This window comes from Gopherus flavomarginatus, chromosome 2 (genome assembly GCF_025201925.1).
Source record: "Gopherus flavomarginatus isolate rGopFla2 chromosome 2, rGopFla2.mat.asm, whole genome shotgun sequence".
NCBI lineage: Eukaryota > Metazoa > Chordata > Testudines > Testudinidae > Gopherus > Gopherus flavomarginatus.
Window position 1 is genome coordinate 81,021,735 of NC_066618.1, and position 17,998 is coordinate 81,039,732.

Here is a 17,998-nt window from a genome sequence, read left to right on the forward strand (position 1 = left end):
AGGCAGGAAGATCAGCAGTGGCGGGATGCAGCGCTGGAGCTGCTGCGTGATCAAACTGATATCCTCCGACGTCTGCTGGAGCTTCAGGAAGAGCAGAGGGGTCACAGAGTGCTGCTGCAGCCACTGTGTAACCACCCTCACCACGTTACATATCTTCCTCACCCAGACGTGTAAGAACGCATGGGGGAAGGCTTTGTGCACCCGCCTACTCCACCCCTGTGGACAGTCCAACCAAAAGGCTGTCATTACATTGAAATGTGTTTTTAATGGCCTTTTCCTTGCCCCCTATCCTCCTCCCAAACCACACCCGGGATACCTTGTCAGTTCTCTGCCTCTTTTTATAATTACTTTTTAATAATGAATACATGATTTTTAAAGGATAGTGACTTTATTTCCTTAAGCAAGCTGTAATCGAAGGGGGAGGGTGGTTTGCTTACAGGGAAGGAGTCAATAAAGGGGGGCAGGGGTTCATGAAGGGGAAACAAACACAGCAGTCACACCATACCCTGGCCCGTGATGAAACTTGTTTTCAAAGCTTCTCTGATGCGCACCGCTTCGTGGTGTGCTCTTCTAATCGCCCTGGTGTCTGGCTGCACGTAATCAGTGGCCAGGTGATTTGCCTCAGCCTCCCACCCTGCCATAAAGGTCTCCCCCTTACTCTCACAGAGATTGTGGAGCACACAGCAAGCAGCAATAATAAAGGGGACATTGGTTTGGCTGAGGTCTGAGCGAGTGAGTAATGTGCACCAGTGCACCTTTAAATGGCCAAATGCACATTCTACCACCATCCTGCACTTGCTCAGCCTGTAGTTGAACAGCTCTTGACCACTGTCCAGGCTGCCTGTGTATGGCTTCATGAGCCATGGCATCAAGGGGTAGGCTGGGTCACCCAGGATAACTATAGGCATTTCAACATCCCCAACTGTTGTTTTTCTGGTCTGGGAAGTAATTCCCTTGCTGCAGCAGTTTAAACAGAGCAGTGCTTCTGAAGACGCGAGCGTCATGAACCCTTCCTGGCCATCCCACGTGGATGTTGGTGAAACATCCCTTGTGATCCACCAGTGCTTGCAGCACCATTGAAAAGTACCCCTTGCGGTTTATGTACTGGGTGCCCTGGTGCTCCGGTGCCAAGATAGGGATATGGGTTCCATCTATCGGGCCCCCCGCAGTTAGGGAATCCCATTGCAGCAAAGCCATCCACTATGACCTGCATGTTTCCCATAGTCACAACCTTTTGTAGCAGCAGCTTAATGATTGCTTCGGCTACTTGCATCACAGCAGCCCCCACAGTAGATTTTCCCACTCCAAATTGATTCCCGACTGACCGGTAGCTGTCTGGCATTGCAAGCTTCCAGAGGGCTATTGCCACTCGCTTCTCCACTGTGAGGGCTGCTCTCATCTTGGTATTATGGCATTTCAGGGCAGGGGAAAGCAAGTCACAAAGTTCCATGAAAGTGCCCTTACGCATGCGCAAGTTTTGCAGCCACTGTGAATTGTCCCACACCCGCAAAACTATGTGGTCCCACCAGTCTGTGCTTGTTTCCTGGGCCCAAAATCAGCGTTCAATGGCTAGAACCTGCCCCATTACCAGCAGGATCTCCAAAGCGCAGGGGCCCGCGGTTTGAGATAATTCTGTGTCCATGTCTTCACTCTCGTCGCCGCGTTGCCGTAACCGCTGCCCCCTCCTCGCCTGGCTTTGCAGGTCCTGCTTCAGCATAGACTGCACGAGAATGCGCGAGGTATTTACAATGTCCACTATTGCAGTCTTGATCTGATCAGGGTCCATGCTTGCTGTGCTATGGCGTTTGCACAGTTCACCCAGGAAAAAAGGCGTGAAATGGTTGTCTGCTGCTTTCACGAAGGGAGGGGTGAGGCTGTACCCAGAACCACCCGTGACAATGATTTTTGCCCCATCAGGCACTGGGCTCTCAACCCAGAATTCTAAGGGGCGGGGGGAGACTGCGGGAACTATGGGATAGCTACGGGATAGCTACCCACAGTGCAACGCTCCAGAAATTGACGCTAGCCTCGGACCATGGACACACACCATCGAATTAATGTGCTTAGTGTGGCCACGTGCACTCAACTTAATACAATTTGTTTTATAAAACCGGTTTATGTAAAATCAGAATAATCCCATAGTGTAGATGTACCCTGATAGTGTACTTCCGATTCCAAATGAGGTGTGTGGTTGACTGGTCAGTTTGTAACGCTGAGGTTCTACTGTAGGTCAGTGAGACTTGTAATTTAAAATCTCTAGTACATGCTATGGAGTAAATTTGAACAGTAGTAAATGACTAATGTCCTTGAAACATCAGGCCCTGCATATCTTACAGCTTGCTTCCTATAGATAAGTTATTAACATGTATTGTTGAACATCTATATTTAATGAATAGCTGATTATTAATGTTTTTACCACTCCCATGATACATATAGGGATTGACATTTAGTCTCAATCTTTTTCAAAAGCATCTTGTATTTTAAAACTGCAGAAAATCAGATTACTGGCTATCACAGACTTAAAACACTGGTCATATTGCTCTTTGCTAGAGTAATGAGTTAATAGTTCCTTAGAGTGTTTTGTTTTGCAGAAATAGAAACCATTTCCTACTCTGTAGCGCATGAGCTGATTTTAATTTTCAGATGTTTCCACGTTGTAAGAACAAAATTATGGGAAATATAGTGACATTGACATACTATTTGGCTTCTGTTGAGTCCCAAATCCTCACTGGCGCCAACGGAAATCAGCTTTTAATTTATTTTTGAAGTTACTTATTTTCAAGCACATTATTTATTGTGAGTTTAGGTGAGCCTATTGCCAGTCATGGTACCTGGTTCAATTAAGGATAGAGGAAGTGTTTTGTTTAGGAAGCACACTAAGGTAGTAGATGTGAATAACTCAAGAGTATTTTGCTGTCCTCATGTTCTCTCCCACTGTTGTGATCATGGGAATTGCGCTTGTCATGCATAATGTTGAGTAGGACAGTGTTCCTGTTGCAGGGTCCTGGGACGCTTCCTTATCAGCCAGGAGTATTCTTTAGCTGGGGAGAATAAATGACTTTAGGGAGAAAACTGGTAGCCTTTATATTAAGGCTTCAGGAAAGAAAACAATCTATCCACTACCACAGCTCCAATCTGTAGATCAGTTTCTGAAAGCTTGACTGTTCTGATGGAGAGATGTTTTAAGACGGGTAAGTTCACAGCAAAGCCAACAGAAACCTAGATGAGGCTAAAGTTTGAACAGCTGGGAAGTATGGAAAGAAGTGTTCTAGAACTCAAAGAAATGCATACTGTAGAACTTAGTCAGAAGTGACTAGAAGCTACAAATTCACCAGATACAGATAAATGAAATCTGAGCATTAAATCCTCAAAATGCAGAAGAAATAACTGTGCATAAAGAATAAGAAATCAAATGGCATTGCAGTAGTGTCATGGGAGGGATAGGAAGGCCAAAAAAACCACTTAATTCATCAATGCTGGACACTAGTCTAAACCTGAGATCAAGTTTTTCAGTTATGGGAACCTAAATGTAGGCTCCTGAATTAGGCACCTAAGTAAATGACCTGTTCTTCAGAAGTGAGTGTTCAACAGCTCCAATTGTGGACAACTTGGGTGACGGGGTTTCTCTTGCCAGACCTCCAACTTTTGTGTGACAGTCTGAGGATCGGCCTACAGCATCTCCAAGGGTCACAGATTAGCATCAATTTATTTTAAAATGGGTCTTAACCCTCAGCAATGTGAATCACACTGCCTTTCTGCTGCTGGACAGTGCACTTCCAGTGGCTAGAGTGCAGCAGTGGATAATACCTTATAAACTCCTGTTTAAACCCAAAATGCCACCTGTAATTGGGCAAAATTGGTTAATGTCTTCCTAAATCAGTTAAAGCTACATGTTCCCATTTGCTCTCTTTCTAGTCCCAGTTACTTTAGGGAATGCAGACTTACCTCACCTTGCATTTTAGGAACCTCTTCCTGGTTACGGTAACCTGGAATTGTCCCCTCAAAGTTCTTGCCATCTTACTATGGAACATCATAAAACAAGTCTCTCTGAATTGGCCTGGTGACAGAGCTTCAGGAGCCTTGTAGAAAGGAAGCGCTTATTGGGGTTGCACAAGTGCCCACTTTCAGCACAGAACATTTAGAATTCCCAGGTTCCAAAAGGGTTGTGAAGCCCCAGCTGCCTCAGTTCCTTCCTTTTTGTTTCCATAGCTAGCTGAGAGTTTTGGACATTCTCTTCAGGCCCAGAGCAATCTTGAGCTTTTAATCCAGTATTCCTTATTACAATTAAATGGCATCTAACTTCCTACTGTATCAAAATGTTCAGCACTTGAAAGAATTCTAAGCATCGATGTATTGAAATGTATTACCCACATACACATTTTAACATAATATAGTAAGTCATTAGAAAATGTTTGGAAGGTGATCTTAATTACATATGTTTCCTTTTAAGTAAAATAAATATGTACTATTGTTTTCCACTGTAAATACAAACTTTGGATATCTGAGTCTGAGGGATTAAAAATTCATATTAGCCACTCTAAAAGTGACAGTCCTGTGGCACCTTAAAGACTAACAGATGTATTGGAGCATAAGCTTTCGTGGGTGAATACCCACTTCATCAGATGCATGAGACTAATCTAAAAGTGACTAATCTTACAACTTTAAAGGTTTTATACCTTTTCCTTGATGCACATGTAACCTGATTTCCTCCAACTTTCAATGCATATGCATTTTTAAATTGCTTGATTTTTCTCTAACCTTTAAATAAGTGATTTATTACATTTATCCTAAATAGCAGAATGTTAAATCCTACCTTAACTTTGGAAGAAATTTGTTTTGCATAGCCAAACTTAGTAAAAAAATTTAAAAAATGCAAATTTCAAATGCATTTTTAGCCCTGTCAAAATTTAAAATAAGTTACTCATCTTTTCTCTAAACTGTACATTAAACTCCATTTTAATAAAAAATTATACATCTAAAAGAAACGTTTTTCTTTCTGTCCAAATTGTCAAGCAGACAGACCAATTTAAAGCTTTGGATGTTTACTACAATTATCTCACTGCATTGATACTGTCTTCCACCTCTTCACTTCTTGAGATCAGCTTTGAATACACTACTTCTTGGGGACAAATCCTGAAGTCATTTACTTAGTTTTTGCCAAGTCGAAACTGGCAATAGTTTCAATGATAACATTGCCTGATAAAGGACTTTTAGTTTTATCCCATCTAACTTTTACTGGATAAATTGGTTGGAAGTTGCCAGTGTGGTGAACAGGTCTCAGCTCATTAGAATGAAATAGTTGACTCTTTTTAACCAGTTTATTGATAAATTCTCTGTATGTATGCAGCACTTTCCCAATCTCATCACCTTTTACAGAAGACACCCCCCCCGCCCCCCCCCCCCCCGCAAATAATCAACATAGCTGCTGTCTTGGGCTTTACAAAATAAACATCTGCACCAACTTGCTCACTTACTACCATGAGGCTTTCCTGTGATAGCCTGCAGCTAAAACCTTGCTTCTTGAGACCACCTTGCTTGCTGCCTTCCACTGAAGTTCTTTATTCCATACTGCTTTTTATACCATGCTCATCACAATAGTATCTGAGTACTTGTGACTACTCTAGGCAATCCTGAAGACTGGTGATTATCCAGGGGTGGTTCATTTAATCTGTCAAACTCTAAAATACAATGTGAAAACAGTGATGAAGTACAAAATTTCACTAAATAGAAGCAAGAATCACAGGTATAAAATGATGGCCAAGCAAAGGCATCCTCCTAGAAAGTTTGACAACTTAAGAGTTAGTTTTACTATTTTCAGTCTTTGTGTATTTTGGAAAAGAACTTTAGTTTTGACCATCTCTTTGCTTTGATGGGAGAAGATACACTCCAGCTGAGAGACTTCTATCTAGAAAAATACTTAGATCGTTCTGATCACCTCTACTTCAGATATTTTTTGTCATCTGTGAGAAAGTCTACAAGACACAGGATTGAAAGGTAAGCATAGCCAAAGATGGTGCAGAAATCAAATATAGGTATCCTTACATTTGTTTGTCCACACCAATTGCATATTTGTCATAGATCAGATTCTTTTGAATAGTTGACCATTGGGACTCTGCCTGCACCTAGGGAGCCTTCCAAAGAGTAGCCAAAAGGTATAAGGGGTGGGATGGCCTTAACTGCCTCTCATTCCTTATTTCACATAGCTGTGAGACTGACCCCACTGTGTGTACATCTCTTCACATACAGAGAGTAGTTTACCCAGTAGTAGTAAAAAGTTCAGCTGAGGGCACTGGTAGGATTCCTACCCACCACCACCCCTGCATGAGAGCTAGACCCCATGCTGCATGCCAGACTTCACCTGCATTCACTGCAAGGGTGGTTGAAATCAGCATGTCACTGCTGTGTCTGTTGGGCAAATAAGACTGTTTTTGCGTCCCATGGCAATCCTGTCATTAAACTGGTGGATGCAATCTACCAATGTAGATGGAAAATTTTTTTTTGGGTCAGTCACTGCTCACCTCTGCAGAAGACAGTGCTCCATAAATTTGTATTTGCTCTCACTAAAGCAGTCAAGGTTGTCCCTTAGCTCAATGAGAGTCTGGCTGCAATCTCAGCAAACCATCTTCCAAAACAGACACTGGTATTCTCACCCCACTGCAGTGGAATTTTCTGAAAGGACTGACCCATGCTCTTCTACTAGTCAGAACTCCCTCCACCTCTGGAAGTGTGTTGACTAGATGATTTAATGGGTCCCTCCCTTTGAGCCCATGGCTGCCTGCTTCTTCCATCACCTCTGAGCCTGTGTGGTGGTCAAAGTTGGGGAGATTCAGCTCCTTATGATACAGCTTCCTTGTATGAACCTCATATGCAGTTCTTGCTTCAGGTACTGTCATGATTTCACATAAATCAGTCTCTTCATCTGCTGGTCTTTCCCCATACCTCGTTCTTGCTGTCCAAAGCAAAAATTCCAATATTGATATTGGATAGAGCACTGTCCCCTTATCTAGACAAGACTAAATCAACCAGAGCATCAGACTGTGGCATTTGTGAATGGATGAGAGGACAGTTTCTATGAGGGTATCTAAATGGTTTTCAGACTTTCTATATAAACCTGCTACATGCTAGCAAAGAGAGAGCCCCCAGGACACATCAGGTCCCATTTGACTTGAGCCCCGGCAGCCTCCACCACCTCATTGAACATTAACCCATTGACTGAGAGATGCCTGGTGATGTGCTTGTACTTGGTTTGTACTTTTACTATGTATCTCTCACCTTCATGCAGGCCTTGAGATCAAATGCAAACTTTGCTAGCATGCAATACTTCAGTATTTATACAGGAGTCCTATTACCCACATCTGAGCATGGGATGCTTGTCACCAAGAGTGGAATCGGTGTGGAAATCACTTGAAAGAGCAATTACCTACCTTACAGTACCAAGATTCTTCAAGATGTGTTGTCCACACACATTCCTTGACCTCCCCTCTGTCCCACTAATTTGAGTCTTTATTGGCAAAAGAACTGAGAAGCGGTTGAAGCTGTCCCCACTCCTTATGCCCTGAGCTACAATGGTTATGAGGGTTCTCAGGGTGCAGCCATGGTCCTAATGGATACTGCTATCCAAAAGAATCTCATCTTGTGCACAAGGGATGCATGTGCCCCAAGTGGGCAACCTGCGTGGACAACACATCTTACAGTAACTCTGGTTGAGAAGTTCTTTCTGATGAACAGTGGACACAACTCTGACTAAAGATACAGGTAATGATCTAAAAACCTTTATAACCTTGAGAGAGAGAAACATCACACTAATTCTTGAAGGGGAACAAGAGTAGTCAATACTAGCATCTTACTGCAGGAGTATGTCAGAAACCAAATCACACTGTCAAACCTATATGCATAACTTTATTTAAAACATCTTTATTAAAATAGATTCATTTTAAACATTCCTTTATTTTTGGAATCTTCTGGGAAAAGACCCTTGCTTGACAGTCTCGGGGGGCGTGGGCGTGTATCAAAGGTATCTGATAGAAGAAAAAATAGTCTGCTTTAGGTGGTAGTATTCAGGCTTGGTAGTGACTATTCAAACCTGTTTCTTAAGACAAACACAGGAGAAGAAAAGGATAAGTTTCAGTTTCTTTCCCCAACAGTTCAGAATACCAGAGGCACAGCAGATGGTCAAACTTCCACTGAAAGTCAATGGAAGTCAGGGATCCATGTTCCTCCCTTGGAAACTTTTGAAAATCTCACTGGTGGACACTGGCCTTGCTAATCACAAATTTAAATTTTGCTTTCCATGTCTAGTATGTAGTTGTGATGGCGTAGCTTTCTTGTGGTGTGTGTGGTTGTGTTTTTTGTGCAAATGGTGGTCGGAGGGGTGGGGAGCATAGTGTCCTCTTACTGCTTTACTTTAAAATTGCAAATTTCATTTTTTCTATTGTATTCAAGGACATCAAATGACTGACCATTTTTGGAAAGTTCAGACAGTATCCTATAAACATTTTTATAGAAAAAAATCACTGTAGCAAGATTCATTCTAAAAATTGATCCATGTGAATAAAGTTTTGTAAAAAGGCCAGTTACATTCCAATGCAGTTCACCCACTTCATTGTAACTGTGATCCATTCACAAGGCAGAATTATTTGAATGTCATGTATGTGCTGCTTTTAGTCTTCCACCATTAGTGATGCAAATCTGTTATCACAGAAAGGCTGAGCTTCCAATGTAGCATGCTGTCTGGTAGTCTCTGCTTGACTAGTGGCTTGCTTGTTCTTTTCCTTGCAGGATTTGGTCTTGGTTGTCTCCTGGAAGAAGTCTGGTGCTACAGTTGACTTTACTGCATGGAGCAGATCACAAAAAAGCTGGCTCATCTTTGGAGATGAGATAAGCAGATTCTCTGCTCCATGTGCTGATTTAAGCTCTTTGCATAGTCTATGCACAAGGGTCCCACAATAAAGCCTGCCCGAAGGAAGGAAAGATTAAATTTAGAATCATATCAAACTATAGCTAGCAAAACTATACTGTTTATGTAGTTTGTATTGTTTTTTCTACTAATCACTGAATGAACTCTTTAAATAAAAGCCTTTTAAAGAAACAATCCCAAAGGCATCTTAAGTTCAAATCCAGCTTGTCTGCAGGTACATACTTACATTATTACTATTTCTTAATTTTATTGGTTTTAGAATAAGATAAAATTTGGCCCAATAAAGCCAAAGAAATTTCAGGTGACAACTCAATGTTTTAAAAATTGTTTTGGGTTTAATCAAAAGAATCAATTATTTTAGTAGATATTAGTTGCTGGGAATTAGCTGACATAAATAACTTGTATCTTCAATGCATGCTTTTTCATTTGAGCACTATATAGACCTAGACACAAATATAGTGGAAAGAAGAATTTTACACATCTATTCAAGTAACAAGAAGTTAAGAACTCACTTCTTTAAGGAAGAGACTGCTTTAACAGCAGCTTGAATATTTGAGCTGAATTTGAGTAAAGTGCATTTTTAACCCTACATAAGACTTGCATCTAATGAGGGATGTTTAAAATCAAACTTAACACTGAAAATACAGATCCTAGATAGAAATCATATTTGTGTGTATACCTGTTACTACAGAAGATTAAGAATTATGCTCAAGTGAAAATGCTTAGGATCATTATGCCAGTGATTTCCAGACTTTTACTCTGATTTTTTTCATGTTTTTCAATTTATTGTACCTTTTCCCTTCCTTGATGCACTTCTACATTATGCAGTCTCCTAGTTGTCTGTCTCAGCTAGCGATGCATACATGTTTACATACTTTAGTTCTGATCTTAGTCATTTCATTGGCCTCAGGGTGTGCAAGACATGACTTGAATTCAGTCACAGTATGTACTAAAGTATTAAGGGTAAAATTTTAATTATATTTTGGTTCAAAAGATTTTTATATTGGAATCTTATATGTAGTAATTACCAAAAAACATGAATTTGCTGAAACATTAGAAGCTGTTAACATTTATTAAGCACCAGAGTACTAGTGCTATAAAACAGACTATGAACTATACCAAATTTAAAAGGTCCCTTGCCCAAGGAGCTTACATTCCAGAGGCACAGCAGGTATAATACAAAACACAATGTGAGGGTGCTTTATATTTGGAGCACCTTGTGAAGAAGGCTGGTCTTTTACAGGTTCTTACCGCGTTAAGTCTGGTTCAGGGAGAGGAGTAGAGAGTAGCTGGTTGAGATGCAATCCCATCTGGAGGCAGCACTGCCACTGGCAGAAAGTGTGTGCTGTGTCTAAATCCAGTAATTTCTGAAAATTCTTTTCCTTCCATTTTAGAAACTGGTCATAGATCATTTTATCTTTGACATGGAAAACTGCAGGATCTAGATTATGAATGTACAAGAAAAAAATTTTTTCTAGAGGCCCCTATGCATTCTCCTATATAAAGAATGATTGGTATGTACAATTAATGGTGCCCATGAACCTCTAAACACTGAGTATCAGGAAGTATCTGAAGTAATCTGTTTAAGTGTCTTAAATTGTTACTGTTCAAGTACCAAAAGCCATGAGACAAACAAAAGAATTGAATCTATTTGCTGGCACACTTGTGTCTGAGTGCACATACTTACATGTTGTGGGCCAACTGGAAAATCTTTAAAAAGATCCCACTATGTGTCAGGTTAACGAGAAGCATCTGAGAATTGCCTGCCCAGCTTCTATAATCCATAACCCTTTTCCTCCTCCCACACAATCAGGAATTCCTCCTAAATCTAAGGCTGGCACACGTTACCTAAAAACCTCTCCCCACAACCCTTTAACTTTAATATTAAACACTGGAATCTTGCTACTTTTGCAGAATTAAGATAGCTTTCCTTGTGTTTTGGGGAAAAATCCTGCCTTAAACAGGATTTAATCCTGAAGTACTAATTATTGTTTACTAATTTGTTATGCAAATACTATGCTAAAGTAACATTTCCATTAGGTTTAATCATAAACCAGCAAAAGCAAACAAAAAACCTACCAGTTCTGAGTTTAGATGTGTGTAAAGATTATAGCTGATTATGCATAATACCTGTGATGAAATACCCAGTCACAACAGGCCAAGTTAATTAGTTTTAACATTAATCCAGAATGTTCTGGCTTCTTGTTAAAACATAGTTAAGGCTCTCTTTTTTTTTTTTAAAGAGAATATAATCAGTAGTGCTTAGAGTGCCCAATTAAGAGATCAGGACCCCATTGTGCCAAGCACTGTGTACACAGACTATTCCTGCCCTAGAATTTATAATCTGAAGTAGAACCTCAATGCCTAGCTGCTGCCAGTACTAAATTTGCTTAGTCTCTTGGACTTACCTGGTTAGATAACACTCTCAGCACAGGATTTTATTTATTCTTACTGATAATGACAGTTTCTGTGGCCAAATTTCTATTTGTATTTCCCCTTCCATAAAGTATGAAGTTCTGAAAGTATGAGGAAGAGAGGCAATAGCTTAGCTTTCAAAGCTTCCCTATTGAGTCTGGTTTGAATTAGAATGTTAGACTCGCACACGAACAATGTTTCCTGTAAGTACAAACTGACTTTAGTAAAAGTTCATTACTGAGTAATAAAACAGTCTTATAGAAGTATCAACATTTGATGCATGTGTATGCGAGTCTGAAAAAAATATTTTGCACTTCTATAGTATACCTGAAGCACACTTACAAATGCCAACACCACTCGACGAGGTCAATATGGATTTTACCCATTTAAAGATAGGCAACTGAGGCACAGGTAAGTTAGATGTCTTTCCCAAACACACAAGAAGTTGGGAATAGAAGTCAGAGTTTAACTTCAAGTCCCTCAGTCCTAATTGCAACACAGCACTGCCTCTCATCTTCACCAATGTATGAATTAAGTGCTGAGGGTAGAGTGTAAATCACCATTAATTCCTATGGAAGTGGAGAATCCTTACAAAAACAAAAGGGGAAACTGTGGCTAGAATGTTGATTTGCATATAAATATGAAACATCTAGAAACATGTAAAGTTTTTGGTTCTTTGGGGACCTACCTGGGCTACTTGTTGTCCTGTGCAATTCCCCAAATACCATTCCTAGAAGTAATGCCTGTAAACAATGCAATTTCACTTTGGGTTCTGAGTAACGTGTCCAATAGCAGGTTACAGCAACAGGGAGCCGCAAGGGACTGGGGATGGGTTGCAGGCTGCTGGCTTTCACTCCTAGTGTCTCCAACAGAAGTTTTAGCCGATCTGATCTGGGTACCTGCCAAAAAGTCAATTTTGGATACACTGTGAAGAGGTCTGGCTTTATTTTGCTGTAAGAAAGTCCATCTACACTTATTTGCCATCTTCACCCAAAGGCAAATGACTTCTGTGTTAATGTGACTTAACTGATCATTCTGTAGAATGAATAGTTTTGGAATGATATTTAATCTCTTTAAAAAGTAGTCAGTATATTGTATTTCCTATGTTATCTTTCAAGGGTCAAATTTTTTTGGAAGTGTTTCAGTTGCAATTAGGTACCTAAATAGAGTTGGGAGCTGAGCACATTGAAAATCTAGCCCTTTATTATGCATTCAAAACCACCTCCTTTGGCTATATCCTAGAAGGTGTCAATCCTGCATCACCTGCTTTTCAGGGGTTAGCATTGCACTATAGGTTGTAAACTTGTGCTACTATCCATACTATTGATCTATATATACTCCCAGTGGAATCTTCTACATGGATTTTGGCAGAGAACTGCAGTTTATCACCTGTACTGTATGAGCTCTCAATGCACCTATGAAAATCTAGCTTCAGAAATTGACTAGTAAATGAGACTTAACTTGTTTAAAAACACATTCTAAGCCATTACAGTAACACTGGTACAAATTGTGTGTGTGTGTATATGTATATATGTATGTATATATACACACACACAAAAAACTTCATTAAAAGATTGCAGTTGTCGCATTATAAGAGCCTGTGCAACCTTAGTTCAGCTGTATGTACATGAATTATAGTCTTGCACATTATTAGGGCCCTACCAATTTCATACCCATGAAAAATTTCATGGACTGTGAAATAAGCCCTTCCCAGTGAAATCTGCTCTCCCTTGCTGCTGGGAATGCCCCAGCTAGGGGACGCCTAGCTGCAAGTCCCAGCTGGTCTGGGAAGGGAGAAAATGTCCTTCCACTGCATGGCTGCTCTTGGGGAGATCAGACCTATATCTGAGTGTCTTCCCCTGCTGCAGGAAGCTCCAGCCCAGGAGATTCCCGCAACTGGAGGAGACTTGTGGAGGTGGGTCTAATGTACCTGTGCTCCTACCTGCAAGTCCCTGCTGGGCTGAGGAATGAGGGCACTTTTCCTTTCCTTGCATGGCAGCTCTGGGGGTGTGGGTGAGATCCACTTCTGGGTATCTTTTGGGTTGGGACCCCCATGGTTACAACACTCTCACATTTTCAGCTGTGTGCATCTGAAATTTCAAATTGACCAATTTAAAAAGCCTTTGGCTGTGAAATTGATCAAAATGGACCATGACTTTGGTAGGGCCCTAGCCATTATCAGACAAGAAGTCTGCAGTAGAGGAGAAACAAAACCTAGTGCTGTTAGGCCCTAATCCAATGCTAAAAATGCAGGAACATCTTTCTCTCTCTGCAACCCTTTGCTTCATTTATGGTCTACCCTATGCACTGACCAAGGCAGGGTGGGTCCCAGAATACAAGAGTATGGTAATTAAATTAAAGACTAGCACAGTGCCTATACAAGGAGACAAATTAAAGTTGCATGGACATTTCCTAACTTGTGCTTGCTTGACTCTGCAACCTCAACATTCACTTTAAGGAAACTGCATACAAAAATCTTTAAGAAAAATGAAAACAAATTTACATGGGTCAGCAGCAGGGTTTGAATTCAGGTCCCTGAGATCCATAGCACCAGTTGGGCTAAAGGAGTAAATGGTAGCAGTCGTAGGCTGTTATTTTTCATGGTGCCCCCTCCATTTCCTCTCTAACAGGAGACTTACATACGTTGCCAATATATTTTAACAGTTACATACAGCACTGCCAAATGCAGCTCTGGAGCATTCATTTTGAAGGGTGGAACGGATAGTGGATGGGACTTTAGTCTACCATATTAGAACCAGATTCTCTTCCTAGCTCTCCCCAAAGTGACCTTGCGCAACCTAACAATTATGTACCCTTTAAAAGAGGATGAGGAGAGAGATCATTCCTTCCTCTAAAGATAGGGGTTACGAGGCCTTGATCAATAGTGACTAAACCACACAGGATTGCTACCTCTAGTCAACAGAAGAACTGAGACTAGAACTGTTTCCTTCTCTACCCCAAAACGTTTTCTTTAGCTGCTGCTTTGTCCATGTACTGTCTAGAGCCATGTAGGGAGCTCTATGGAACTAGAAGTATACTCGCTGTAGATGGCACACAGAACTGGGAGGCCGAAGTGTGCTCAGTGCAGATGAATTAGAGATTTTAGCAGAAAGCCTCTAACACAGGGGTAGGCAACCTATGGCACGGGTGCCAAAGGTGGCACACAAGCTGATTTTCAGTGACACTCACGCTGCCTGGGTCCTGGCCACCAGTCCGGGGGGCTCTGCATTTTAATTTAATTTTAAATGAAGCTTCTTAAACATTTTAAAAACCTATTTACTTTACATACAACAATAGTTTAGCTATATATTATAGACTTATAGAAAGAGACCTTCTAAAAACATTAAAATGTATAGCTGGCACGCGAAACCTTAAATCAGAGTGAATAAATGAAGACTCAGCACAGCACTTCTGAAAGGTTGCTGACTCCTGCTCTAACGTATACTCAGTATAGCTTGTGACTGTTTTTCCTGAAGGGTATAGCTTGACCAAACCTGGATCAATTTTCATGAGGACCAAAAAAAAAAAAAAAAAAGCAGCTCTTAAATCAAGGATTACTCCTCATGCAGCCTTTTTTTTTTTTAAACACTTTTCTGCTCTGAAAGCTCTGGCCTAAAGGGTTAGTTTGGCAAAATTGAATGCAAATAAAAATAGGATTATAAGGGAAAGTTTTAGGCAAAATTAAATATAGGCCTCTATCACCTCTGCCTATAACTTGCCAAGTGTTCCTTTTTAAAAAGATAACTGAAATAATTGTGTAATTGTAACATCTCTGAATGCTGCATACCAAAGACTATGACCATACACTTAGTAATGCATGTAGTGCTTATTACATGAGCAGTCTTATAAAAGTAACTTGTACGTACTATATCTACTACTAAGCTGGCTGGCTAGAAGTTTTTTTCCCCTATTACACTCACAACATTGATTATTATCCAGGATATATCTGTTCTGACAACCATACCTCAGTTAATGTGGCCAAAGGGCGATGGTCTTCACAAAAATCCCGAGGCAGTATTGTTGTTGGAACAAAGAATTTTTTAAGAGTCTTTTGGCTTCTATCAAATTCATGGACAATCGGCAGCTTGTTGGACTGCTTACTTGGGGAAGTAACTTCAGAATTTTGAGAGGCATTCAGAAGTAACCCATAGATGACTTGACGAATGGGTAAGGCAACTGTGTGAGCACTAGGCCTCTGCAAGTTCTCCACCTGAACATGAAGGATTGTTCTTCTTAATAGAAGGGCATCACTAATGAATGGAGACAAATGACCTTTTGCCAAAGCCTCAAGCATCCATTGTGGTAATGCTAATTTCCTGGTCACCTGAGAGTCAAAGTTTCCATTCTGAAAAAAATCCTCAAGATTCACATCAGACTGTTCATATTCCTCCATGGAAGCGCACAGAAGCTCCCTTATTTCTTCTCTCTCATGCTTTTTAAGATATTTCAGTACATTGCCTATAGCCTCTGTGGGGTCAGCAAAACGGGATAACCAGTTTAGAAGTCCCTGGATGCGCACATGCTTCCTCCCCCTCCAGCCAGAGCCTCCACCTGGCAGACGCACCTTGCTGAAGAATGTCTCCAGAGCTGGCAGATTAATGTAATCATTACCATTCATTACAGCAAAGAGAGGAAGAAGGGCTTTGTTCATATGACTGAAGTGGCTGCACAGTCTCTCTAAAGAGAAGCATCGAGCTGGAATGTAGCAGTCCAGTGTGCCTTCACAGATGCAAAGGTTTTTCCACTGAAAGTAATTCAGAGGGCAATACCCAGCTTTCAAATCAAAAATACAAAAGTCACTGTCTAAAGTTAATACGGGACAGTTCCAGTGATTAGCCAATGACACAATATCCCTATCTGCTTCTGAGAAGCACTGGACAAAAGGCACTTCTAATTTGGTCAAGACTTGCTTGAAAACTTCTCTGGTGAGCAGGGGTAGCACGCTTCCACCACCGCCTCTAGAGATGGAATATGCTACTTGGATCTTATCCCGGGCTCTTTCTTTTAATGTCGCAAACTTCTTATCCAACAAGTCACACCCTCCATCTAATACAACATATGGGTATATTTTGCATACAGACAAAGTTTCAAAAAACTTGTGTACAATATCTGTAAAAGAATCATAATCCCCTCCATGTTGGAGGTCTAGATTTGATTCAAAATAAAGCCGATGAAACAAATTATTTCCATCAATGATTATTTTTGTGTTCCTTAATTGTATATCAGTGAAGAACTGCTTGTGCTCTCCCACATAGCTCATTAATCCATGGATGCCCATGCTCTTAACCTGTAACACCTGTAGTCAAACAAATGAACAATTTAATTTTCAAGTACAGAGCACAAAACCTCACCTCTAGACTAATGATCAGATCAATACACACTAGGGCTGTCCACTTACCTCAATTCCTGCTACCTTTGAGTCCAAGAGTGGCTGTTACAAACCTTTCCCCCGGGGCAAAAGGAAGTGATGCACACTGTTTACGGATGGCTTTTTCCCTGACAGGCCAACTTGTTTTGAACTACAGCTGCTAGAATTGCTCTACCCTACTCCCATGTGACTTGGAGCCAACTATGCCAACTGACTTTTCTAGTGCCATCCAGGGGCATTGAAAGTTACACATCTGAAAAGGGACCTGCGGCCCCTTCTGTTCTCCGGCCTTTCCGTGCAGTCGTATTCAGTGATCCCCGCCGGAGCAGCGGCTGTGTGTAAATGGCGGAGCTGGTCCATAAATTACATACGCTTTAGTTAAGCCGCCCTCAGCCGCTGTAACACTGAACTAGACACACACAGGAGGAGACCCGGCCCGCTCGGAGAGAGACAGTCCCGGCTAGAACGTTTCACCCGGAGCGGGGATGGCCTCACCCAGCCAGCCGGGGCCTTTCACCGCTCAGGAGCCGACAAGGCCTGGCTCCGGCTCGGAGCGTGCCTGCCCGGGGGCGGGGGTGACTAGACGGGCAGACACGAGCGGTGCCTCGTTCTCCTGCAGAGCCTGCCCCGGAGCGCGAGCGCGGCCAGCCGGGCTCGTGTTACTGGCCGTTAAATCGCACTCGGGTGCGCGCTCCACCCGCTGCCTCCTCCCGTCCCCAGGGAAACGCCAGCGGCTGCGGGAGGGATCAGTCGCCCTGTGCCGCCGTTTAAGGGACCCGCCGGTGCCGCACCTCGAGACACGACCCGTGCCCCGCAAACAGCCTCCACTTCCGCGACGCATCAAGCTAGGACGACGAGAGAATCACGTGTGGTGAAGCCACGCCCACTCTATCACGTCACTGTTTAATCGCTCATCGGCGGGTCCTATTAACGTCCGTTTCCATGGGAGCAGGGCAGAGGGGGCGCCGCCGGGTCACGTGACCAGCCAGCTCGGGTCCGCCCTGGGTGCCTGTATCCCGTCGGGCAGCGCGGCGTCTCCAGGAGACCGGTCCCAAACAGATGCGGGGGGAGGGGACACACCGGGCTCCGAGAGGCGCTAGCGGGAGGGCGGAGCGGGGCTGTGCACCGAGAGCCCGACTGGGACGCAGGGGTGGGACCCGCGCCCCCTCCTCGTCTGGGCCGGGGGCGGGGATGAGAAGGTAAATGGACGTGACCCCCGTGTGTCCGGCATAGCTCCGCTCGTCCCCCCACGCTCACACCCTGAGAGCCGCAGGCACCGCGGGGGCTGGAGAGCGCCT

The 17,998-nt window shown here is 42.4% G+C and overlaps 1 protein-coding gene across 2 annotated transcripts; it reads right to left on the reverse strand.

The window, feature by feature from the left end:
* Positions 1–7,879: 7,879 nt before the first annotated feature.
* ASTE1 (asteroid homolog 1) lies at positions 7,880–17,489 on the reverse strand. Of its 2 annotated transcripts, XM_050938391.1 has the most exons (5): positions 16,731–17,489; positions 15,297–16,628; positions 12,021–12,231; positions 10,169–10,358; positions 7,880–8,952 (listed from the first exon to the last, which is right to left on the reverse strand). In XM_050938391.1, exons 2-5 carry the CDS (start codon positions 16,608–16,610, stop codon positions 8,661–8,663), a joined length of 2,007 nt encoding a protein of 668 aa, XP_050794348.1. In that variant the 5' UTR covers positions 16,611–16,628; positions 16,731–17,489; the 3' UTR covers positions 7,880–8,660. The 2 variants fall into 2 exon arrangements, with proteins under 2 accessions (XP_050794348.1, XP_050794349.1); XM_050938392.1 differs by lacking the exon at positions 10,169–10,358 and having other exon boundaries at positions 8,773–8,952.
* Positions 17,490–17,998: the final 509 nt, after the last annotated feature.

Bases quoted from the DNA above. Each gene is read 5' to 3' on its own strand.
- ASTE1 (XM_050938391.1), bottom strand. From the start codon at position 16,610: ATGGGCATCCATGGATTAATGAGCTATGTGGGAGAGCACAAGCAGTTC. The intron at 12,232-15,296 runs GTATGGTTGTCA...ACTTTTTGGCAG, and splicing joins CTTTGGCCACATTAACTGAG to GTACCCAGATCAGATCGGCT. The intron at 10,359-12,020 runs GTAGGTCCCCAA...TTCATAATCTAG, and splicing joins CAGGACAACAAGTAGCCCAG to ATCCTGCAGTTTTCCATGTC.